General features: G+C 42.7%; 1 protein-coding gene across 4 annotated transcripts; it reads right to left on the reverse strand.

Moving 5' to 3' along the window:
• rnf122 (ring finger protein 122) lies at window positions 1–26,533 on the reverse strand. 4 transcript variants are annotated; one of them, XM_060856656.1, is made up of 7 exons: window positions 26,468–26,533; window positions 26,106–26,369; window positions 18,323–18,479; window positions 4,101–4,146; window positions 2,504–2,545; window positions 2,278–2,360; window positions 1–1,548 (listed from the first exon to the last, which is right to left on the reverse strand). In XM_060856656.1, the coding sequence occupies exons 3-7, from the start codon at window positions 18,430–18,432 to the stop codon at window positions 1,434–1,436; spliced, it is 396 nt and encodes a 131-aa protein (XP_060712639.1). In that variant the 5' UTR covers window positions 18,433–18,479; window positions 26,106–26,369; window positions 26,468–26,533; the 3' UTR covers window positions 1–1,433. The 4 variants fall into 4 exon arrangements, with proteins under 4 accessions (XP_060712639.1, XP_060712637.1, XP_060712636.1 ...); XM_060856654.1 differs by lacking the exons at window positions 26,106–26,369; window positions 26,468–26,533 and adding an exon at window positions 20,991–21,322 and having other exon boundaries at window positions 2,278–2,357; XM_060856653.1 differs by lacking the exons at window positions 26,106–26,369; window positions 26,468–26,533 and adding an exon at window positions 20,991–21,322.
• Between the last annotated feature and the right edge of the window lie 2 nt (window positions 26,534–26,535).

Raw genomic sequence — 26,535 nt, forward strand, 5'->3', positions numbered from 1 at the left:
ATGATGAAGGCATATTTTTATTAAAAGTATTTTACAATAAAAGAAAATCCTTCTTAAAGGAAGGAATGGATTCAAAGCACTTAGTTAAAATCTGTACAAAAACAGCCGTGCTCAGTAAATAACAAAAACGTGCAATATTTAGCACAATAATCAGAGAACCCTCACAGAGTCCCATGTTGCAGTGAACTGCAAAGTGAAACTCTCTGTCTGTTCTATTCTAACAGCATGTTCCCATCCTGAGCCCAGAGTAGCACTTCCAGACACACCAGTATAACAGCTCCATTCCCTCAAACAGTCTTGGACTGAGACCTTTAACTCAATGTCCTTTGTTGCTTGACGGTCAGTTTATTGGAAAACGTTTAGAGAAGGGAGATATGTCTTTAGTTCAAAGGGTGAGCTGGTGATGGCTTATTTCTGAATCATCAGGCTGCATGAAGTTCTGCAATATTGCATGACTTTTGACAACAGCTCAATACACATGATTAAATTGAATGGGTAACAAAAATTTTCCTCTGACACGTCAGAGCTCACAAATATGGGAACCTGTAATGCTGTGACAGTATTCCTGGATTATTATCGTCAGAGGAACACAGATTTGCTGGATCCACAGAGTTTGACTCCATGTGAATGGGTATATTTCAGGTGAGGGGTGGATGCAGAGGGGTGGATGAATGAGCATCCATGTTACTTTGGGTTTTAGAAGTACAGTGTGCCCCAGTGCAAGTCTATCTATATTGATTTTGGCTGGTTTGAGAACAGTTCAGCACTTGGGCCTCTCAGCAAATGTTTCCCATTTCCTCTGAAAACCCAATTCACAATGAGGTTGAATTTCACATGGCTCTTGCATGGTAACTTACGACACATGCAGAGGGCCAGTTCTCCACTTGGAACGAAAATCAGAATTGGCACAATTTCTAGCTCTGGAGGGCATGACAGATCAGCATGTCCACACTTTCACCAATATCTTTGGGGATGATAGAATACCCAAGTGTGAGCCCTCTCTCATTGGGTGGCAGTGCCCAATTGCAGCAGCCCCAGATTTTGGACCAGATGAGATCTGCCAGGTTACCACAGATCATGAATGGGAGGGGGGGGGGGAGAAACCATCTGGTTTGTATGGCTCAGCAACGCACTGATCAACCAAGCACAATGCTGTTGAGTATGAAGGAACTCAGACCTGAGCGGCAAGTCTGGAAGTTGCTCTGTTTCTCAGCAGATGTGTTGAAAGGGCTTTCAGAAGACAGGTTTCCCAATCATACACAATGCCAATGTTTACTCCAGCCACATCACTGCTGCGGCACTCTTCAGCTCAGAACCTCTCATACTCTCACTGGCTTCATCAGCAGTCAATCACAATTTAAAAAAAAAATCCAGAAAACTCTTGATTCTTGGCTATTCCGAGACTCTGCCGTCAGTATGAAGTTTAAAATGCATCAAACAAGTTCATCCAGGAGTGTGCCGATTGCTTGCTGTTGCTCAGGTGCTCCAGCAATAGGTTTGTTACACATTGGACAGACACAGCGAATTTCCAGCCATTTCACCAAGCATCTAGAGGACAGGAAAGAAGCAGAAACCAAATATGTAAGTGACACATGTTCCAGAGGAATAGTTTGTGTACAAGCAATCTCCCATTGCTCCTAGTGAAACATTACAGAGAAACAGTGCTGTACTGTATTTGACACAATATTGTACAGGGTCAAACAACTGTACAGTGTGAAGCACTGGACTTCAGCAGTTCACTGTTCGGCCAGGCAAAATACTGCATTCAAAAAAGGCTTCTGTTTAGATCATGTCTTCTGGACCTCTCAATGCATTTCACAGTCAATTAACTATTTTTGCAGCGTAGTCACTGGGCAGGCAGAAGGAACACTGTACAAAATACAACATTGTGTGCAAATAGTACAGTGTTGTATTGAATAAAACACTGTTACTAAGTGTGGAACTGAACAAAGAACGTCAACAAAAACATGATGACAATGTACAGAATGAAACACTGGGTCAAAGCAGTCCAACACTGTGGGGGGGAAGCAGTGGAAAGAGTGCATTGGTGTCAGCAGTCATTCAGTCATCAGCATAAACATCAGCAATTGACTCAAATTTACTGCATTAATCAGATTTTAAATCAGACTAACTTCTTAACATATCATTGCTCTTTCTTGCCTGTTCTGTCTGGTTTCCATCTCTGTGCCGTCATGATAGCCTGTTTGCTGCACAGAGCTCACTACAACATTTCACTGGAGAAAAAGAGAACTCCAACTTAACTCAAATGTTACTCACTTTCTGTGAAAGGCATGTTGACATGGTAACACTCCCAACTCCTCTTTAATCTTGAAATCCTCAAGGCACACAGCGCATGTCTGCTGTGGAATAAGCAAAACATTGAGGTTTCATTTCACATATGAGAACTCAACGAAAATAGACATGTTCAATATGGTGTCCTGTAATCACCATCCAAATAAGGCAGAACTCAGTTTTTGCTTCCAAATAAAGATTCATGACTTACCCCATGTAAATTCAGCTTTTTAGCATCACCCCTTGTTATAACCTGAAGAGACAGTAAAAGAAAAAAAAACACGTTCACAGTGAGAAAGCTATTCCGAATACCAATCCATTGAGTCCCAGGTACAAGTCTACAGCTTCTCCTGCACTATAGCATCATACATCCACATATTTCAGTCATGAGCATGACCAGCCACTTATCCCAGGTCATATCAGTCTATGGACACCTATTTGGGGAGATGATCCCCATATAGCCCTGTGGTTTACAGAGTTTTCCACAGGAGGCAAGGGGGTTTCCTTGTTGCACAGAGAGACAGAGTTCTTCCTGTTGTGATTTAATTATCTAAAAGGTTAGTTTTCAACTTTTTACCAAAAATCAAGATCTACTTTCCTTTAAGGTGATGCCACAAAGGTTCACTGGGTTGATTTCTGAGATGGAGAGGTTTGTCTGAGCAGGACAGAACAAGTAGAGTGGGCCCAAATCTTCTGGAGTTAAAGCTGGAGACACCTTGTTAAAAACTAAAAAGAATTCTGGAGAGAACTTCAAAGGGGAGAATTTTCCTCAGACTGTAGACTAACATACGAGAGCAGAGTCTTAGAACAAAAGACCAAATGTTTAGGACTTAGAGGATGTGCAATTTGGAATTTCTATCCCCGAGTGTTGTGGATGCTCACTCATGGAATACTTAAGAGCAAAACATGGATACATCTTTGGACACTAAGGAACAAAGGAATACAGTGACCAGGTAGATAGGTGGAGTTGAGGTCAGTGATGTCATTGATTCATGGAGCAATCTTCAGGGGCTATATTGCCTCCTCCTCTTCCATGCTTTTCTGGTGCATCAGTCTGGTTATGACCTGAGTTGAGGTCAATGAAAGGCATGATGTGTGCTGCACTGGTATACCGTCAAGCACAAGGAATATTTGCATAGACTCCCTGCCCACGTTTCCTTTTTGAAATTCCCTATCATCAGCAGTGCTAATGAGTTTGAGGCAATCCAGAGGTTCGTGTCTCATCAAATGATGTTGATGGTTGTTGGGGGAAAGAAAGGAGTGTAATTTTAGCCTCCATCTTCCTTTTCCTCGATTTTGGAACATGTCAAATATGAATGCAAAACCTCCCAACTGGGAGACAGTCTGAGCTGGATCTGAGGCTCAGGCAATACATTTTGAAGTTTGATGCTATCTTCTATTTGTTTTGATTTAGTGCCCGTGAATATCTGAATTTCCTTTCACAACCAATCCTGATTGAACTGAACAGGGAGAATATTTGGAAGGTGTTTCCTGTTCTGGGGGAGACATGAACCATGGAATACAGTTTAAAATAAGATGGAGATGAAGGGAAACATCTTCTCTCAGACAGCAGTCAAGTCTTTGAAATTGTCTTCCACAGAGAAGAGTGGAGGCTGAGTCAGTGAATTTATTAACTTTTTGATTGGCAAGGGAGTTAAGCGTTACAGGGGTAGACAGTTGAGTGGAATTGAGACCACATCTCAGGTAAGCCACAGCCTGATCAAGTAGCAGAGCAGATTTGAAGGGCCAAATGTCCTCCTCCTCCTTCTCCTTGGTTCCTATGATCTATGTCATTTTTTTCTATTTACCTCTTTGTATCCGTATTTCTCATTGTGCGCTTGGTGTCGGAGTTTACTGAAAGGAAACAGGCAGATGATTAGTTATTCAGATCAGAAGAAGCTGAAACACTATTTCATCAACAGCAGAAGAACTAACATGACTGCCCCAACAGTTCTGCTGGGAATTGGACACTCTTCTCATTGAGGCTGGTTGTGGAGCGAACACATCTTTACACTAGTTGCAATCTCTAAACTGCAGCACCTTTGAGAAATAGGATCCAGTACGAGGGAGTGTCAACATCTACTGCCACATATTCAGATCATGTGAAAAACAATTACAGCCATGGACTTGCAAACACATGGTTGAACACGGTGTCTATTTGTGATGAACAAATACATATTCATGTCTTTGCACCTACATTGCAACAGGCTCTTTTACTCAGTTATTTCACTTCAAACAATATGCTGTGGCATTTTGGTGTCTATGAACTGTGTGTGTAACTTAAACAAAGTAATAACATATTTTCCATTGAGGCAGGCAGCACGAGTAATATATGTAAAAGAAAATCTGAAACTCAGAACATTATTTTCCACACCTCTAACCAGGATTTGTGCATTTTTACAGCAGCTTAGAAAAACACAACATGGAACATTATTTGCTCACAGGGCAGAGGCTTCCTGCAGAGGATGGGGATCCTTGACTTGCTGATTCTGATACTGACAAATTCCTGATGCAGGTAGAGAAAAGACAGAATGTACTGTTCAAAGTGGACAAATGGAGGGACCTAAACTGAGCAGATCAGAGGGTCAGTGAAGCCAGGACCAAGCAGTGATCCTGTGCATTATTATACTCTCAAGCAAGATTTCAGAAAAAAATCTGCCTTCATACATACATTTGAAACCAACAATTTAGTTAACATGGTGGACACTTACTGAAACATTCATATGAGGCTCAAGAGTTCCATTAACAAAAGCTTATTGCAAAAACGGAAGATGAAAAAAATCAAGCTGAATATAAAACCCTGTTTGAAAGATCTGAAAACACACAGCAAAATAAAATGCCATTCTCTTTCCTGATGCCATGTGGAACCGAGACTCAAACCCTGAGAAATTGCCCTCTCCATCAAGTCTTTAAGTTTGACGTCAGTGATTCTTTCTCATTCCTTCCAGTAGACTGTGAAATCTTCTGACACGAATGCTCACAAAATATAGAATGTGGGCTTTCTCAAACTGTTGTAATCTGTAGATCTTAAACCAAATATTCCTGATTTTGGAGTCTCACAAACTAAACTTTTACGCCAAGCTAACTGTGTGGTTTTTGAACTCTGCTGAAAGGAGTCTTTCTCAAAGTGGAAACTGAATTTGCTTCTGACCCATCCAGTCTCCTCCAAACTAGCTAAAACTTTTAATCTCCAGATTTTCAAAGCTAACAGCAGTGCTCGATTAAGTTCAGCCAAAAGCAGGAAAATGGCCTTCAATGTAGAGTTCACACATCCTGTCACAAAGATAGATTCATAGAAACGCACAGCACGGAAACAGAATCTTCCATCCAACTCATCCATGCCAACCAGATATCCTAAATTAATGTAGTCTCATTTGCCAGCATTTGGTCCTTATTCCTCTAAACCCTTCCTATTCATATACCCATCCAAATGCCTTTTAAATTGTAATTGTACCAGCCTCCACCACTTCCTCTGGCAGCTCATTCCACACATGTACCACCCTCTGCATGAAAAAGTTGCCCCTTAGGTCTCTTTTAAATCTTTCCTCTCTCACCCTAAATTGATGCTGTCCAGGGAATGGCCTTGTTTATTTACCCTATCCATGCCACTCATTATTTTAAAAACCTTTCTAAGGTTTTTAACCCCTCAGCCTCTGACGCTCCAGGGAAAACAGCCCCAGACTATTCAGCTTCTCCCGTCAGCTCAAATCCTCCAACAGTGGCAACATCCTTATAAATCTTTTCTGAACCCCTTCAAGTTTCACAACAACCTTCCTATAGGAGAGAGACTAGAATTGCACACACTATTCCAAAAGTGGTCTAACCAATGTCCTGTACAGCCGCAACATGACCTCCCAACTCTGATACTCAATGTTCTGAACAATACCAAATGCCTTCTTCACTATCCTATGTACCTGAGACTCTACTTTCAAGGAGCGATGAACCTGCACTCCAAGGTCTCTTTGTTCAGCAACATTCCCTAAGTCCTTACCATTAAGTGTATGAGCCCTGATTTACCTTTTCAAAATGCAGCACCTCACATTTATCTAAGTTAAACTCCATCTGCCACTTTTCAGCCCATTGGCCCAAGATCCCATGTACTCTGAGGAAATCTTCTTCGTTGTCCACGGTACGTCCAATTTGGGTGCCATCTGCAAACTTACTTCCTATAGCTCCTCTGTTCACATCCAAATCATTTGTACAAAATGACGAATAGCTGTGGACCCAGCAACGATCCTTGTGGCACACCACTGGTCACAGGCCTTCAGTCTGAAAAGCAACCATCCACCACCACCCTCTGTGTTCTACCTTCAAGCCAGTCTGTATCAAAATAGCTAGTTCTCCCTGTATTCTATGTGATCTAATCTGTCATAAACCAACATAGTAAAAACAACTGTGCATGAGCACTCCAGAGAGTCCCTGCTTTCTGACACATATTGAATTAGGTCACTGTTGAAGACTGCAGAAGGACTGTCTGACCAAATTATTTTTTGAATCAACCCTGCATAAAAATACCCAACATATATGCCACTATTTTAAACTCCGTACTCTAAAAATGATATTGATATGTGTCAGTCTTTCATGACAACACACCGAGTCTCTTAGAGCAGCAAAAACCAGGTTGATGACTTGATCAGAACAATGAAACCAAGCAAATCAGTCACATGTACAATGTTCAGTACCTTTGTGCTTCAGTGCTTCGTGATCAAAGCCCAGAAAATAGCATACATTATCACGTTTAACCTTACAGGCAATTACCCTTAAAAAGCCTCTGAAGGAATACGAAAGCATGGTGTATTCAACTCTTATCCCATTGCTGTGGTCTGCTTAGTACTTTGCCACACCTCATGACACCCAAGAGTCCTTCTTGTATGTTTATTCAAAGAGAACGCTGTTCACAAAATGCCAGGAGAGAAGGTAACATCAAAAGCAATTCAAATTTCTGGGCCATCAACTTGGTAAAATGTCCTACCCTCTTGACAGATCAGAAACCAGCAAATGAGTCAACTTTGAAACAAAACAGATATGGAGGTGGGATGATCAAAAGCTGAGGAGAGGGAGGTAAAGAAGCAAGCAGGAAATTCCAAAGTGAGACCTTGGGGTGGCTGAAGGCAGGTTACCAACGGTGGGGATGATTACCAAGAAGTGAAAGTCAGAAAAGGTGAGGGTTTGGGGATGGGTAATAGGTGGGCAAAATCCATCAAGATTTGACCAAGAAGTCAAGGTCTTTGGGACTGGGCGGCAGTGTCAGTCAGTGGACATTTAGGTATTAAGTAATGATGTGGGGGTGCTGGTGTTGGACTGGGGTGGACAAAGTTAAAAATCACACAACCCCAGGTTATTGTCCAACAAGTTTATTTGAAGTACAAACATTGAGTAAGAAAGAAATGGCAACATGGTGGTAATGTTTCTAGAGTAGTAATCCAGAGCTCCAGATGAATGCTTTTGGAACAGAGGTTTGAATTCCACCATGGCAGCTGGTAGAATTTTGCCTCAGTAATAGGGACAATGTTAACTAGTGTCAATTTTGATATAAACCAATCTGGTTTATTGATGTTCATCAGGAAAGGAAGTCTGCCATTCTTACCTGGTCTGGCCTCCATGTGACTGCAGACTGGAGAAGGATATGGTTTGGTAATATGGTGAACTTTTAATTGCCTTTTGAAATGGCCTAGCAAACCACTCAGTTCAAAGTAATACTGTATATATCAATGACATCCACTTTTCATGAAAGATGAAAGTAAAAAAAGGGCTGAATGAGGGACAAGATATAGATAGCATCATTTTGGATGAGCTGAAGTTCATAAAGGATGGAGAATAGGCATGTAGCGAGCAATACTTTGGAATACTTGAAAGTATGGAAGAGGGTTTCAGCAGCAGAACGCAGATGGCAATGTTGTAGAACTGTAAGTTGGTTGGTTGGTTTTGAGGTGCAGAGTATGAAGAGTTGGAACAGGGTGTCCAAACCTGAGACACCTTTATCACTGTAAGCAAGAAACTCATCAGATTCTGGGGAGAAAAGCCAATAAACTTATTGATGATAGGCTCAGCGTTCATGAGAACATTGCACTTTTTGTCTTTGCACTCATAAGAAGCAAGTCAGTCAAGTAAACACCAAATCAATGAAGATTTTTATGTGTAGCTAAGTGCTGTTGATTCCCCTTATCCTCTCTTCCCAACAGAATAATTAAATTTGTTGCAGTACTGAGTTGCTTGCATATTCAGTCGTCATTTTTGCAGTTTATTCCCAGCCACTGTTGCTGCTGTCTTATCTATATCTGACTAACCCGAGCAAAACGGAAGTCATCATGAATCAGAGAAAACCTCCCAGTGGTTGAAGTCATACCAAGACCAAATGAAGATTCTTGTGACTGCAGAAAGCCAATCATCTCAGTTCCAAGATTACTGGAAGAGGTCCTCAAAGTAGTTTTCTTGGCCGAATGATTTCCAACTGCTTGAACAACCTTGTCTCCAATATAAGCTGAGAAATGAAAATCTTGATTGGATGATTGAAAAAATGCTCAGTATAATTTAAATTGATGTTGAAGCAGTCTGTGTTCCATGCAGCAACACCTGGACAACACTGAGGCTTTGGCTGGTAAGTAGCAAGCAACATTCCTATGTAATGAGTATCTTTAACAAGACAGAATTGAAACATCTTCCTTCAACAGCATTACAAGTGTTGAATTTCTTATTGCCAATAAACTCGTTATCAGTGATCAGAAATTGAACTGACCCAGCCACATAAACATAGTGACCAATTAAAGCAAGCACTAGACTGACAATTCTGTGGTAACTAACTCAACTGCTTACTCTGAAGGACTTTTGCCCGAAACGTCGATTTTGCTACTTGTTGGATGCTGCCTGAACTGCTATGCTCTTCCAGCACCACTGATCCAGAATCTGTTTACTCTGAAAGCCTGTCCAGAAACACAAGTCTATAGTTTGATGGAATACTCTCCATTTGCTTGGATAGGGACAGGTAACCAATATTGAAGAGGTTTGACACCACACAAAATGAAGCAGCCAGCTTGATCAGCACCCTATTCAACAACTTCAAATATCCATCCTTTCGACCAATGGACAGTGACTGTAGTGTATGCAATCAACAGTGTGACGTTAATGCTGGATTTGAGGTCTCAGACTTCAAATGTTCTGTTCATCAGCACAAGACTCGCATTGCACACAACAGCCATAGTCCCGGTCATCCTGCATGAATCAGAAACATGGATTGTGCATAGGGCCATTTTGATAAACATAAGGATAGATAAATACTCTGGGCCAAATGGGATATACCCAAGGTTACTGCAGGAAGCGAGGGAAGAGATTGTTGTACCTTTGTCCATGATCTTTGCATCCTCACTGTCCACTGGAGTACTGCAAGATGATTGGAGGTTGGCAAACGTTATTCCCTTGTTCAAGAAAGGGAATCAGGATAATCCTGGGAATTATAGACTGGTCAGTCTTACGACAGTGGTTGGCAAAGTATTGGAGAGGATTCTGTGAGACAGGATGTATGATTACTTAGAAACCCATAGTTTGAGTAGAGGTAGTCAGCATGGTTTTATGAGGGGCAGGTCATGCCTCACAAACCTTATTGAACTCTTTAAGGATGTGACAAAATGCATTGATGAAGGTAGAGCAGTGAATGTGGTATACATGTATTTTAGCAAGGGGTTTGATAATGTTCCCCACAGTAGGCTCATTCGGAAAGTAAGGAGGCATGGGAACTGGGAAATTTGGCTGTCTGGATGCAGAATTGGCTGGTCCACAGAAGACAGAGGGTGGTGTTAGATGGAAAATATTCAGCCTGGAGCTCGGTGACCAGTGGTATTCTGCAGGGATCTGTTCTGGGATCTCTGCTCTTTGTGATTTTTATAAATGGCTTGGATGAGGAAGTGAAAGGGTGAGTTAATAAGTTTGCTGATGACACAAAGGTTGGTGGAGTTGTGGATAGTGTGGAGAGCTTTTGTAGGTTGCAATGGGACAATTATTAGGATGCAGAACTGAACTGATGAGTGGCAGATGGAGTTCAGCTGGAAAAGTGTGAAATCGTTCACTTTGGGTGGTCAAATTTGAATGCAGAATACAGGATTAAAGACAGGATTCTTGCAGTGTGGAGGAACAGAGGGATCTTTGGGTCCATGTCCATACATCCCTCAAAGTTCCCACCCAGCTTGATAGGGTTGCTAAGAAGACGAATGGTGTGTTGGCTTTTGTTAGCAGGGGGATTGACTTTCAGAGCCACGAAGTTATGCTGCAGCTCTATAGATTCCTGGTGAGACCACGCTTGGAAGATTGTGTTCAGTTCTGGTCGCCTCATTATAGGAAGGATGTGGAACCTTTAGAGAGGGTGCAGAGCAGATTTACCAGAATGCTGCCTGGATTGGGGGCATGTCTTATGAAGAAAGGTTGAGGGCTTTTCTCTTTGGAGCAAAGAAGGATGAGAGGTGACTTGATAGAGGCATACAAGATGTTGACAGGCATAGATAGAATGGATAGCCAGAGACTTTTTCTCATGATGGAAATGTCGATCACAAGGGGGCATACTTTTAAGGTGGCAGGAGAAAGGTTTAGGGAAGATGTCACTCTCTTTACACAGAGAGTGGTGGGTGCGTGGAATGCACTGCCAGCAGTGATAGTAGAGTCAGATACATTAGGGACATTTGAGCGACTCTTGGAAAGGCACATAGAGGATAGTACAAGGAAGGGTATGTAGGTCAGACTAATCTTCAAATAGGATAAAAGGGCGGCAGAATATCGAGGGCCGAAGGGCCTGTACTGCACTGCAATGCTCTATGCCATACTGTTCTATGTTCTTTGAGATTCTTCATGTCCTGGTGTTATCACCAGCACTGCCATTGTAAATTCTGGAAACCCACTGGCAGGATAGGTCCTCTGCAAGGCCAACATCCCATGTCAGTATCAAGGCAGTCATTATACACTTTCCTGATGAAGGGCTCTAACCCGAAACGTCGAATTTCCTGTTCCTTGGATGCTGCCTAACCTGCTGTGCTTTAACCAGCAACACATTTTCAGCAGTGATTACACACAACCAGCTGCTATGCACGAGGCTACATTATTCATAGACCCCCTAACTAAGTGCTCTACTCCGAGCTTTGCACTGGCAACATGAAGTAGAGGGCAGAGAAACCACAACAAGTACACCCTGAAAGCTTCTCTACAAATGCAATTATCCCTCTAATATGTGGGAATCGCTTGCCCAAGAACACACAAACTGGAGATTAACCAGCTATGAAGGCACCAACCACTTCAACCTTCACTGCGTGGAGATCATGGAGGCCAAACAGGAGCAGCAGAGAAGTGGATAGAATCAAGAGCATCCTAATGACCCACCTCATTGAAGACTGCATGCCCCACTGTGGCACATTATGAGGCTCCAGGTTTGGACCATTTCACCACCACAGAACCCACCCTACCCTCAGAACGCAAACAAGTCATCCTTAACAGAAGGACCACCACCAAAGAAGATATACAAGCTGACATTCAGCAATTTCTCAAGGCAACTCTCAAGCATTTTCTACACTTCCCACTGCTTCAGGAAAACAGCCAACATAATCAAAGATCCCTCCCACTCTGGTTATACTCTCTTCTGCCTCCTCCATTGGGCAGAAGCTACAAAAATTTCAAAACATACCAATAAATTGAAGAACAACTTCTTCCCCGTGGTTATCAGACTTATGAAAGGACCTTTCGTGTTAGAGTTGATCTTTCTCTGCCCCTTCTCTGGAGCTGTAGCAATATATTCTGCTTTCTGTTCTATCAGCCTGATGTACTTATGCAACGTATGATTTGTCTGGGTAGCATGCAAGACATCACTTTTCATTGTATCTCGGTACATGAAACAATAATATTACAAATCCAATCAAATCAAAGGCTCATTTGGCAACTCCTTCTGAGTCTCTGACTTCTACCACCTGCAGAAATAAGGGCAGCGGATGTACAGGAACACTGCCATCTACAAGATCCCCTTCAAGTCACACAATGCTGACTTGAAAATTTAATCATCATTCCATCATTGTTGCTGGATCAAAATACTGGAATTTCCTCTTCAAAAACAAAACTGCAGGATCGACAAGCTAGTTCACAGATTGCACCAGGAATGAACAATAAATAGTGTCCATGTCAATGATGCTAAGATCCCAACTACATTTTTTGAGAAGAAATATAACAAGTGCAACCTTCAGAGAAACATCTCATACAGAAGGAGGCCATTGGGCTTCAGTTGACTCTGTAAAGGAGCTGTCAATGTGTTCCATCCTTCTGCTCTTTCCGTCATGTCCTGTAAATTTGGTCACATCAAATTCTAATGTGTCTACCATTCTGGAGAAGCACAAAAGCTGCTTTTGCTGAACTAGGCAGACTAGTTTCCGTCCCTCTACAAATCTCAACATTATCCTTTGATGTGATCAATCAGATTTCACAACTGTTGCTATGCTGACCCAGTCAGCTTCTGCAGGCCTTTACATTGTGCAGAAGGAATCATGTTCCATTGTCAGTCAGCAAGCGTTACCACCCTGAAAAGATCTAAATCTGGAAAATGGGGAAGGTTCAGGCCACCTTAATTCTAAGGGCATGAACAGTAATCCAGCTGGGAATAAAATGCATTTTAGTACAACATACAGGGGCAGGGCCTTGGGTGTGTTGTAGAACAGAAGGACCATGGGGTTCAGGTACATAATTCCTTGAAGCTTGCGTCACATCTAGCCAGGATGGTTAAAAAGGTGTTTGGTACGCTTGCCTTCACTGCTCAGTCTTGTGAGTATAGGAATTGGGAAGCCATGTTGAGATTGCACAGGACATGGTAAGGCTTCTTCTGGAAGACTGTGTCTAATTCTGGATGGCCAATTCTAGGAAGGATATTATTTAGCTGAAGGGGTTTCAGAAGAAATTTATCAGGATACTGCCAGGTATGGAAGGTTTAAGTTATAAAGAAAGGCTGGATAGGCTGAGACTTATTTTTGGAGCATAGGAGTTTGAGAGGTGACCTGATAGAAGTTTACAAAATAATGAGACGTATTGGTAGAGTTTATGGTAGTTGTCTTTTCCCTCGGATGGGAGATTTCAAGACAAGGGGACACATTTTTAAGGTGAGAGGAGAAATTTTAAAAAAGGCATGAAGGGCAAATGTTTTATACAGAGGGTGGTTCGCATGTGGAATGAACTTCCAGAGCAAGTGGTGGATGTGGGTATCATTACAACATTTAAAAGACATTTGGCTAAGTACATGAACAGGAAAGGTTTGAAGCGATAATGGGCCTGGAGCAGGCAGGTGTGACTACGTTTGGCATGGACTGGTTGGTTCGAAGGGTCTGTTTCTATGCTGTGTGACTCAATGACTATGAAATGGAGAGATTTCATCCTGCTTCGAGATTTCAGATGTGAATTTCACTTTGTCTGAAGTCAAAGCTCAGCTTTCAAATGCTGTGGCTGTGTGAAGAGGGTTAAGTGTAAGGTTAAGTGTGAGGTAAACGCATTCGTTCAGCAGCAAGCTGTACCTTCTGCCAAAAAATGCTCAAAATAGCCCTGAAAATTTGATAGCTGCCTGCTGCCTTTCGCCCAATTGTTTGCTCCAGGAAGCTGACTATAATTTGCAGGATGTGTTCCAAGTTTCCGGCACCTTGACAGGCCTGTACATCAAGTTCCCAGGCGAGACACAGGAAAAATAATAATCCATGAAGAAAAGATGCGGATTCAGAGGTAAGTGTTTATTTGCAAAGGTCAGGAAATGGTGGCACTACCACGACTAGGATTAGAAACACAGTACACAGTGGCTACTTTTGGCACCATGATCAAGTGCAATTGGTCACAGCCTGATCCACTGCTTGCCTCAGAAAAATTATAATGTTTCTCTAGCGCCTGAACCGAGCCCATTCCAATTTGCTTATTTTATCACTGATTTGATGTTTACATGGTTCACGTGCAAAGACACAGAATTAAAACCTCTTAATTACTGTAGCCTTCTCCAGCCCAAGCAGTCTTTGAGGTCTCTGTGCTCTTCCAATTCTGGCTTCTCGTACATTTTCAATTTTAGATCAACACATCACTAGCAGCTGTACTTACAGCTGCCTTGGTTCTCTGGTCTGCAATTCCATTCCGAAATCCCTTTGTCTCATGACTTATTTCTGGTCCTTTCAGCCCCTTTTTGACTGAGCTTTTGGTCAACTATCCTTACACCTCAAGCCAATTTTGTTTGCTAACCCTCCCATAAAATTCCTTGAAAAGCTTTTATACAGGAAAAAAAATTACAACATAAAAACGGTTTGTTACTGAGTGTGCCATGAATAATGGAATTTTACTGTCCAGAAGATTATTCTGTTCATGGTATCTAACTCTCTACAACAGTTCTGCACTCTCTCCCATTTCCCTACTCAATCCATATGCTGTAGCTCCAAACCAACTACTTTTTCTTGTTTGTCGAAGCTATTATGGGTTGTCCTTCCATCACAATTTTGCTAAATCCCATGCCTTCACAACCACCAGCATGAAAAATAAGTTTCTCAACTTTTTCTTTCTTCCTTTTAGCAAGGGTCAAATTTACATTGTCGGGCTGCCACATAGCAACCAGTTAAATTGTTCAAAATTCTTAATAACTTTATCAGATCGATAATACAGAGTTTACAATAAATCCTTATAATTAAACTCTTCAGTCCCTTATGTCACATCTTGGGAAATGATGTTGGCATCCATTCAACATGTTTAACATCGTTCCCCAAAATAATTCGTCCAAGTCAAGATATTATGAAACATAGGGTGTGAGATCTTCTCTTCATTGATTTTTTTTTCCCCAGGATATTCCCACTACCTGCCTCTGCCATGAAAATTAACTGGTGACTGAAAGACCTTACATGGTTCCTAGTCAACCAAGTACTTACTGAAATGTCCTCTCTATTGTAATGTAGTAAATACAGCAACCAACTTGCAGACAACCAACTCCCAAAAATGACAATGAGATAAATGACGAGAGAAGCAGCCTCGATAATGTTCGTTTAAGGTTAAATATAAGCCAGGAGGCAGGCTGAACTCCTTTTTGCTGGGCAAGTTATCAGTTTAGCCTCTCAACTGGAACTGGCCCTCTGACTATGCAACCAGGGAGGCAATGGCCTAGTGGTATTATTACTGGACGATTAAACCTGAGACCCAGATAATGTTCTGGGGACTTGGGTTCGATTCTTGCTAAGACAGATGGTGGAATATGAATTCAGTAAATATCTGGAATTAAGAGTCTAATGATGACCATGAATCCATTGTTGGAAAAAACCATCCAGTTCACAAATGTCCTTTTGGGAAGGAAACTGTCATCCTCACCTGGTCTGACCTCCACGTGACTCCAGACCCACAGCACAGCGGTTGATTCTTAACTGCCCTCTGAGTAATTAGAAATGGGCAATAAATGCTGCCAAGCCAGTGATGCCCTCATCCCATGGATGAATAAAGAAAAAAAATGTCTGTGGTGTTGCAGTGAAATATCAAACTCGGTTTTGCATTCAAGTTTCTGAAGAACTTTTGAACTCAAAAGCTTCTTACTGAGAAATGGGATTGCTACTTTTAAGTCACTGCTGATTATAAATTGTTCATAGCAAGCATTACCTCCAGAGGTCTTGAAGTTCAGTATCCCATTCATAATATGGCTGTACACGTTAATTGTCAGCCTTTAACGCTTTTCAATAGGCCTAACGACAAATAAATCAAAGTGGGAGTGTCTTCTGGCCAGCTATTCTGGGAAAGGCAGTGGCAAATCATTGCAGTATTTTGCCCTTGAGCGTGGGCCATTCCAATACAATGGCCCAATCTTCAGAAATGAGGATAGGAGGAAAGACAAATGGTATTACTTTTTTAAGCTGAAAGAATTGCGAATGCTGGAAATCAAAATCAAAAACAGGTGAAGCAGCTCTTTACCTGCACTTCACACAATCTAGTCTACTGCATTTGTTGCTCACAAGATGGTTTCCTCAACATTGGGCAGACAAAGTGCAGACTAGATGAACGCTCCGCAGAACACCTACATTCTGTCTGCCAAAAAGAACCTGAGATTCCAGTTGCCTGTCGCTTCAACACACCACCTTGTTCCCTGGCCAACATTGGTGTTTCAGGTTTGCTGCAGTCCTCCAGTGAAGCTCAGCCCAAACTGGAAGAACGACACCTCATTTTCTGCTTGGGAACTCAACAGCCTTCTGGACTCAATATCGACTTCAACAATTTTAGGGCTTGAGGCACCTTCTGCCATGCCCTTACCCCAACTGCCACACACTGGGCCTTGTTACCACATGGTCTTCTAATACATGCAACCCATTTTTGGCCATTAATAGTCCCCATTAGAAGCTGTTCATTCTTCTCGGCTGATCATTATCGACTCTTTTGTCTGTCCAACTGTTCTTCCTCATCCTTGAGTTCTATTTCCACCTATCGTTTAGTCCTTACCACCCCTCCAAACCTATTTTCTGCATGAAAAACAACATTTTCCTCACTACCATCAGTTCTGAGGAAGAGTCACTCGACATTTAAAAGGCATCTGGATGGTATATGAATAGGAAGGGTGCTGGCGGGTGGGACTAGATTGGGTTGGGATATCTGGTCGGCATGGACGAGTTGGACCCAAGGGTCTGTTTCCATACTGTATATATCTATGTCTCTACGACTCTATGATTCTATGACCCAAAATGTTAACTTTGATTTGTCTGCACAGACACTGCCACACCTGCTGAGTTTTTCCAGTAATTTCTGTTTTTGTTTGTTTAACTTCTTTCCTCTTGATATCTTCAACTTTACTTACAAAAGCAAGCAAACCACATGATTCATTTTTTGTATCGTTTATCATGTTGTCATGTACCCAAGTTTCAAATTTTGTTCCTGTCAAGCATTGGATGCTTTATTACACGCAAGGCTCAATTTAGGTTAAGTATTATTGTTGTTGTCCATCAAGCAAGTGATGGAAAGACATTCATCAATCTGTTGATATCTACCTATGGGAGTCCCAGTTCTACTCTGGTGCACTATGGGCACCGAGAATGTGCATTTACAGCTCACTGTCTCAATCTGAAAGTGAAACGTGAAATGATGGAGAGGTGATGCCTTCCTTCCCTTCAATTCTTCCTCTGCATTTTTAGGTTCTGCACCACAGGGAGTTAACAGCAGCTGTCCGAACAGCCTTTTCTTATAAACACAATGGTCGTTTCCTGACCATCTATTTGCTGAGTATTTCTGCTTTGCCTGCCCTCAGAATATAAATACACTTTGTCTCAGGGGAGCTGCATTGTTTTCTATCCTCATGGGGTCAGAATACAACTTTCAGAAGAAGGGCACTGAATCCCAACCAGTAAAGATAACGATCGGCAGCACCACACACGCTTACACAGAGTGAGCTCAGGAAAGATCTGCAGGGGAAGCAATACAAATCATAGTTTGGCAGCAATTCAAGAAGCAAGTACTGGCCTCTCACCTCTGGGATGTATAGACAAAACCAGTTACAACTGTTCCTAATTCAGCAATCTCTGGATGGCTGATGCAGGAACTGGAACATTGTCATTGGGTGCAGGTGGGCGGCACGGTGGCACAGTGGTTAGCACTGTTGCCTCACGGCACCAGAGACCCGGGTTCAATTCCCACCTCAGGCGACTGACTGTGTGGAGTTTGCATGTTCTCCCTGTGTCTGCGTGGGTTTCCTCCGGGTGCTCTGGTTTCCTCTCACAGTCCAAAGATGTGCAGGTCAGGTGAATTGGCCATGCTAAATTGCCCCTAGTGTAAGGTAAGGGGTAAATGTAGGGGTCTGGGTGGGTTGCGCTTCGGCGGGTCGGTGTGGACTTGTTGGGCCGAAGGGCCTGTTTCCACACTGTAAGTAATCTAATCTAATATTGTTCTGAAGACAAATACATTGAGGCAATGAACCTTAAATGAAGTTTGATACTGAACTCGCTGTTACCCAGCACCAACATTACACACCTTAACAAGTACAAAAATAACTTACAGAAAAAGAAAGAGCAAAAACCGCAAAGAGTGGGGTGGAAGTTACCTGATAAAATAACAGCAGAATATCAGACTCAGCACGAAGACAAAAATTCCAGTCCCGAATATAACCATGTAGATGTTCAATGGAAGATCCTGAAAGGTTATTGGTGGCATTGTGCACGATTTATTCGAGTAAATCAACCCCAAGCCACAGAAACATCCTGGAAAGTGACAGAAACAGAAATGAGACATCACTTGTTAACGCAAATTCTTTGGTTCAAAGCTTTTGTTTCCCTACCTTGTCTGTTTGTTGATCTTAGCTGTATTGTATACCTATTTTGCCCCATAATCCCTCCATGCATATTTTTTCCCCCGTTCTCTTGAAGGGACTATTGCTTACTCCCTACTTCATGAATTATGCAGGAAAGTCAACAAGAAAACACCCAGCCATGTCCACATACTGTACATTCAATTTCCATCAGGGGTATTCAGAAACAGCAGATCTGACTGATATTTCCAACTTTAAGCAAAGTCCACTGAAGGCAATTCTGTCCTGTCTCCACTTCAGCAATGAATAGACAATTACGAACAATCCAAAAATCTCAATGAAGAGTCAGGACCTGTGGTGCAGGATACTATTCAACAAGAAAAGAGTACGGAATGAAGTCAGTCATGAACTGATGATACCACATTTTGGTTTTTCGAGCCTGAGGACACAATTAGGAAGGAAGCTAATAACTATTCAGATCAGTGGGACTTTCTGTTTCTGAGGTAATTGTAGTCCCACTCCAGGAGTCAGAGACAGTTCACCACCTAAGCAATTTGGGATCAATCATAAAAGTTGCTCATGCCAGAAATGCCTACATCCCACAAAAGAAGAAAAAAGGAGCTTGCAATTATTTGCAGGTGCATACGAAAATAATTAACAGGCTTGCAGAGTCTGCAACTGAATGGAAAATGATATTCACTATCGGAAAATGGGAGGTGGTTCTCTTTAATAGGAGGGTGAAGGAAGCCATTTGTTGCTTGAAAGATAAGAAGCAAAATAGGGATACAGGAAGAAAGATATAGAAGCGTAGAAGATAGGAGGAGATCTTTCGGCCCTTTGACCCTGTTCCACCATTCATCACCACCATTGCTGATAGTCCAACTCAATAGCCTAATTCTGCTTTCTCCCCATAACTTTTGATCCCCTCCGCCCCAGGTGCTGTATCGAGCCCCCTCTCAAATACATTCGATGTTTCGGCATCAACTATTTCCTGTCAATCAGAAAAATAAATCATAAGTTTTTAAAACCATAGCAGTGCAAATACAGGGCGAGTATTCATTTCTTGAATAGATCACATCAGCAACAGGGGCTATGTTAAATTTTCCTCGTTGGATACCTAAATAATGTGTTGTGTCTAGTTCTGGTCTTCATGTTACACAAATAACATTGAAGCATTAAAGAAAGTGAGCAAAAATTGACAAGGGCATCACAGGATTTGATAGGATGAAACTACCAGGCAGCATTGATCAGGCTTGGGCTCCCGTCTCAAGGCCAGAGTTCTTCAAAATCGTATCTTTGAACGAGTGTTTCCATTCTGGGTGAACGACAGGTACAAATATAAGACAGCCCCACACAAAGAAGTGAGGTTTTCGGAGGAATATCCCTACGTTATTTGCTGAGTGGTGAGAATGTGGAATCCAGTGACTCACAGAGTGCTTCAAGTCTGTCAGGGGAGCCTTGATGGGTACATAAGACAGAAGGAAATTGAGGGAAGTGGGAACAGGACAGTAAGGAGTACAGGAGTAATGAGAGGCCTATGTGTAGTCTGAACACTGGCATTCGTCAGATTAGTCGAGAAACCTATTCCTGTGCCGGGATACAATCTGTTTCATTGTACAATCCTCTGAATCATCCCCAGTTCCTGCCCCGACCCCGGCCTCACTCTTACTTCATGCCTGGGATGCAATGCAATTTTGAGTGAGTGATACTAATGTACAGCATTTCCTTCGGGTTTAAGACACATGTAACACATCAGCAAACACTGCATGAGATTCTTCTCCCCAATATACATGTATACATTCTTTCGCAAAACCTATCTCTGCAAAGGGCCGCTTAAATTGACATTTGCTTCGGTGGTATTTTTAGAAACACTATCCTTCTCGAACTTGCGTTCCCTCTTCTCCAGCCCCTGACCCCCCCCCCCCCCCCCCCAGCGCTCTGTACACGCCAGAGCCCCTTCCCCATCCCACCTGCATTCCTGAACCAAAACGGCACCCAGTCCCCACCTCGCATTGTTCCTTCTCTGAAACACGGCACTTTTCCACACCTTTGAACCCCGGGAATTATCCGTTCCATTGACCCGAAAGGCCGGTCACCGAACCTGTCCCCGGAGCCCGGGGGGACGCCGTGGTGCGGCAGATGAGCTGGAACGGGGAGGCTCCAGACGGGATGCGTGTGTCTCTCTCTCTCCCCCGCTTGAGCCCGGGGGCCAGGCGGCTGCAGCGTGTGCGGGGAGACGGCAGACAAACAAAGCAAGCAGCCCCCGCCGTCTGGTGCTGTCTGACCGCTGGCTCTGCTGCTTCGCTCATCTCATTGTTTTCAGGCTCTCACTTTCCGGATGACCCAAAAACACCCTCTCACCCCCCCCCCCCCCCGGACCAGAGATTCACAAACCCTGAAATATCAGTCAGAAAGATCGAAATTTAAACAAAAAAAAGGAAGAGACATGTTGGTCGATCCTCACCGTTACACCACTGGAAAGGGTGCATTAATGGTCCCGGCTTACAGATGCAGATGGGGACGGGGTGGGGGGTGTCCAGGGAGCCGAGGGGGGGAAAGAAGGCTGAATCTCGGCGGCTTCCCTCCCTTCCAGCAGCAAGTCTGCGCCTTGCACCGTGCAAACCCCAAGAATCACCAGCACAAGGCCCGCTGCCTGGGGTCAGACCAGCTCCCGCACGCACGCTCCCTCCCCCGTTCTCGGCCCCCCCGAAGCACGACTTCAAGCGAACGTTGCGAGCAGCCCCGGAGCTCTTCCCTCTTCCCTTCCCACTCGAGGCCAAGTGCGTGAGGAGCCGCTGCACGCCTCTGGTTGACAGTCGGAGAGTCAGGGCAGCGCCAGAAGGGGGCGGGGATCAAACACAGCAGGATGGCGTGCACACCCACATCCACCCTCACCCTCACAGTGCGGGAGAAATCTCCTGTTGGCTGTTCGCTTGCGCCAATGTTGCTCGCAATCGAGCGACAGGCAGAACCTTACAGCCGCACTCGACCGGCTCCCACCTCACTGCCATCTACCCCGGTCCCGGTTGCATCTCAGGATTTGAGGACACAGGAAAAGGCGACAAATGCCCACATATTTCCAGCATTACAGGTCCACAGAAGTATTCCGCTTCCAGTTTTGGTACCATCCTTGTCTTGAAGGCACAGAGCTCAACCCAAGCTGATGAGATTGAATGGGGAGATTGGGAACAGGATAAAGGCAGAGAGAGATGATGACGTGTGACTCACATATTAGGACTAATTTTCTGGATGCACTCTTTGGGGGCATACAATTGCAAACTGCAGGTTTCCTTTGGGTTTCTATCCCACCTGCCCAAGAAAATCGGAAGACGAAAATATGTGACTCGCTGATGGTAGCACTGAGCAAGCATGAAATTGCCTTATAAATTAGTTAAAGTCTTCAACTTTGCTGGTGGGAACAAAATTACAAGGAATGGTTTAGCAAGTTCTGATTAATGGGATCAGACCTCCTGAATAGCTCCAACATTTTCCAGTGTGTTTAGTTTTTTGACTTCATTAGTACTGTTGCATTTGATTCATTGCCACTTTGAAATTTTGCAGCGCTTTTCCATTTTTCTCGTTGACCTTTTTTTTCACATTCATCTCTTTATTTCTATGCTCACGCAAGGGGACCTGATGAAATATTTTTTCACTCCTCAGAGGCTGCCACATTTTCCAGACCATTCAACAAGATCCCGATTGATCTGATTATCTTCAATTCCACTTTCCTCCTTTGTCCCTGAAATCTTTGATTCTATTTCTGATTAAAACCCTTTCCCAGTCTTGAATTTACTCAACCATTCAGCCTCCACAGCCCTCTGTGTTAAAGACTTTCACGGATTCATGACCCTCTGAGAGAAAGTTAAAAAAAATCATATAACATCAGGTTGCGTCCAACATGTTTATTTGAAAGCACTAGCTTTCGGAGTGCTGTTCCTTCATCAGATGGTTGTCAAACTCTGGGAGAAGAAATTCCTTCTCATTTCTGTCCTAACTCAGTGACCCCTGACCCCAAGATTATGCCCTCTGGTCCGAAACTTTCCCACATGGGGAAAAACAAACCACATCGACATGATCAAGCCCCATGACAATCTTATATGTTTGGACAGGTCACCTCTCATTCTTCTCAACTCCAATGAATGAGCAAAACTTACCACACCCCTCCTCCTCCGACAGTCCCTCCACTTTTGGGATGAAATTACTGAATTTTCTCTGGACTGCATCCAATGCCAGCTTATCTTTCCTAAGCTAAGAAGACCACAGTGTTCCAAATATTCCAGCTGTGGTCTAACCTGTGCCTTGTACAGTTTTGGCCAGACATGCCTATTTTCATTTGGAACAAATGTCTTCCCTATTGGCTGCTGAATTTGGATGTTATCTTCAATGACTCATGGACAAAGACCCCCAAATTCCTCTGTGCTACACCCTTTCTAAATTGAAATAATTTTTAGTTCTCTGCTCTTTTTGCTGAAGTGCATAACATGCCAGTTTTTTCCACATTAAATCCACCGGCTGAGTTTTGGCCCAATAACTCGTCTGTGTGGTCTCTTTCTGTCAACCTCACCACTTCTTTGGTCATTTGTCATTATGACAACAGTACATTAATTTCCCTCATTCAAGCCATTTATATTGGAAGTAATTGTTACTCCAGCACTGACCTTTGTGACTTACCACCAATTACATGTAGCCATCATGGAAATGTCCTTGCTAATCCATCCATGCTAATATATTACCCAAGTCACGTAGAGTCTGATTTTATTGATTAGCCTAACATGCAGTACTTTATTTGAGGGAACGGTTGCTCTTTTAGGTACCATGAGTGTACATTCTGTCACAGCACTGTCGTGTCCTCTGCCTTTACTGTGTATTGCAGCTTGTGATTATATCCTGTCGTCACATTTGATATCAAGTCGAAAGTGTTAACTCACCATCGGGTACATAGTGCTCTCTCTTGCAGTCATGCATTGAAACACCTGCATATTGAGGTTATTACCACATCGGTTCTTTTCACATCAAAAATGATCCCAGACAAGGTCTTGCATTTCAGTGGGATAAGAGACCATGTTACAATAAGAAAGTGCAGAGATGTTGGTAACATCTTTATGTATCTTGTGGCCTCTATGTCCAGACATAGAAAAATGTTTCTGGTCCAACTATTGCTCAAGGCAGCAAGGGCATGCATAGTTTATGAGAAACATGTAGAGTATATTTCTATGGGTCCAATTGTGTTCTTAAATGTACAGAGCACATTCATGTTACGTTTTAAGTATACAGCACAGCTGGACTGGTTCTGTTATTCCATTTCGAGAGGCAATGCTGAAACATGATGCAATGTGATAGATGTATCAATATTCACTTAACATCTCTGATTGAAGCTAATTTATGAAGCTCCCAGGTGGCTCAAAGACCCATACATACTCAATGGTCCTGGCTTCCATCTGCAATATGTTGAGTGAACTGATTTCAGTGTGGAAGGCAAAAATTGGATGACAATTTGTCTGAGAAATGTTGGATTAAGCAAGGGCAAATCTTACTTTTGATCATTAGTCAACGGCCTGACTGGAAACTTGAATTCCCACAGTGGATAAAGACAGAATCATGTTCTTCTGCGATCTGTTCTATGATCAAACCGCATTCCTGCCCAAGATGTTGTCATGAAGATGCTCTACGGGGAGCCTTGGTATATTTCTTCACCACAAGAAGTTTGAAGCATGCACAATTGAATTGAGCAGAGATACTGGCACATAGGGTTATGTGGAATTAATCAAGACGAAATTTACACCCCAATATCAAGTCTATTATCTTCCAAGTCTTTTCATTAATTTGTGGGATTATGCTTCACTTCATGGGCCATCACCTATTGTCAATCCCTATTTGTGCTTGAGAAGGTTGGGGGCTGGGGTGGGGGAAGGTGGTGATGAACTGCCTTCTTGAATTACTATGCCAAATGGGTAGGAGTATCCAGAATGCTGTTTAAGATTCTAACACAATGGTAATGGAGCAATGGTGATATATTTCTAAGTCACATTACTGAGTGAGTTTGAAGCAAACTTGGAAGTGATCATGTTCCCACATGTCCACTGCTCTTGACCTCATAGATAGCAATGGACATGGGGTTTGGAAGGTGCTGCTTAAGAAGCGTCAGTGACTCCATTGCATCTTGAAAATGGTGAACTGCTACCACTGTGCATCAGTGGTGGAGAAAGTGAATGTTTGTAGATCTGGTACTGCTGAGTGGTGATGGTCTCTTCAGAAGCTGCACTCATCCAGATAAGTGGGGACTATGCTAACGCACTCCTGACTTCGCCTTGTCGTTGGTTGTCAGGCTTTGAAACAAATCAATACAAATAAATTGTCATTCCAGGACATCAACCATCACCAATTTGCAAAAGTCGTGGAAATCTGTCTCACTCAAATATGGAAGTGCAGAGTGTGCCAGAAGGAAATAAAATGAGACTCACTTCCAATATCTGAGTGTCAGGTGCCTCATCTCAACAACAACGTGAATTCAGTAAGATCCTGTTTACTCCAACTCGGTCTCAAAGACGACAGTGTAAAGTGATTGAGTATGAGTGACCTCATATGGTGCACAGAATATACCAGAGCTTCAAGGTAGCGCACAGATCAACAATGAAATCCAATTTCATTAATGTACATGCCATTCCACATAATGTGTCAAAACCTCTCCTCACCGATGTGATTTCTGTCTCCCACACCATTTGATGCAGGTATGAAAATGGAGATCAACCTGGATGATTGCACAATGGAATGGTCTCTGATGCAAAGGTTAGATATTGTCCAGCTAGCAGACGGAGATGGATGCACTTAACTTGCGTCTTAACTGCACTGACAGTGAGAGTACCAGTGTCCATTGTTTCCCTACTCTAGAGAGCAAACCCAAGGCCCATTGCAAGCAATGACTAGACATTATGGAATTCTAGTTGATGTTTCTTTTCCAGACAAACAGTTGTCCAAATCCCACAATCTCCTTGTCTTCATTCTCCAATGTATTACATAATCTATTCACAAATGCTTATTTGATCACAAGCTAAATCACTCTGCTCAGTCCTAATCAGTCTCTCAAAATCTCTGCACAAAATGTTGTTTTGCTTTCTGTTCTGGATTTATTGCATCAATTTTGTCTCACGTCTTTCTGGAAACATCACTCAATCTCCACTGTGGTGAAATAGCCAGAACATGAATTAGTTGCTGGTGAGATGGTATAATACAATTTTCCCTCAGAATGGGGGAAAGCTTTAAAATTCAATCTCTGGCTTTTGTTCTGGCCCATAGTCATATTTGGACGACAGCACAATCTATCACAATGTGCACAAAGTCGGCAACTGAAGATTTGTAATCTTTAAATAGTTGTGGCATCTGCTGTCTCAGGAGAAACCTCACAACGTGACCAACTCTGTTGAAAGTTGACCATCTTTTGATACTGACAAAAAGTGCCTACAAGTCGTGCAATAATGATGATGTTCGGATATTTACATCCGCATAAGTTAACTGAGGGAAAATGACTGTTGGTCTATAACATTGTAATGCTGGATAAAAATGTCTAAATATTTATACTTACTCTTTAAATTTTACCTTTCTCTTCCCAGCAACTACTTTAATTCATTCAGTTGGGACCATGAGAACCTCGAATCTTTAAAGACAGCAGAGTGCTGTTTTGACTTTGTCATCACAAGATCTGATCAGACCTTCCTTCCTGTCTCCTTTCACTTTACTCTGTGCTTTCATTCAGGTTTGTTTGTTTGATTTTTAAAAAATTGGCCTTCTGCCTCTCTTCGCCTGGCGTTTGCCATCTGTGCTGTTCTGATAGATTAGAATTTGGATTCTGTGTCAAAAGGAGAAGATTCCTGTTTCAGTATGCCAACAGCTTTTGATCAAGTCATAGTTTCACACACAATAACAAATTCCACACAAATATCTGACCTGTGATCACACACGATTTCTGGAGTTTTAAAACCAGAGTATTAAAAGCGATGGAGTCCCAACTTGTG

Source organism: Hemiscyllium ocellatum, chromosome 48 (genome assembly GCF_020745735.1).
Source record: "Hemiscyllium ocellatum isolate sHemOce1 chromosome 48, sHemOce1.pat.X.cur, whole genome shotgun sequence".
NCBI lineage: Eukaryota > Metazoa > Chordata > Chondrichthyes > Orectolobiformes > Hemiscylliidae > Hemiscyllium > Hemiscyllium ocellatum.

Bases quoted from the DNA above. Each gene is read 5' to 3' on its own strand.
- rnf122 (XM_060856653.1), bottom strand. From the start codon at position 21,015: ATGCACCCTTTCCAGTGGTGTAACG. The intron at 2,546-4,100 runs GTAAATAGAAAA...CTGTCTCTTCAG, and splicing joins AGAAATACGGATACAAAGAG to GTTATAACAAGGGGTGATGC. The intron at 1,549-2,277 runs GTGAGTAACATT...CCTGTCCTCTAG, and splicing joins CAACATGCCTTTCACAGAAA to ATGCTTGGTGAAATGGCTGG.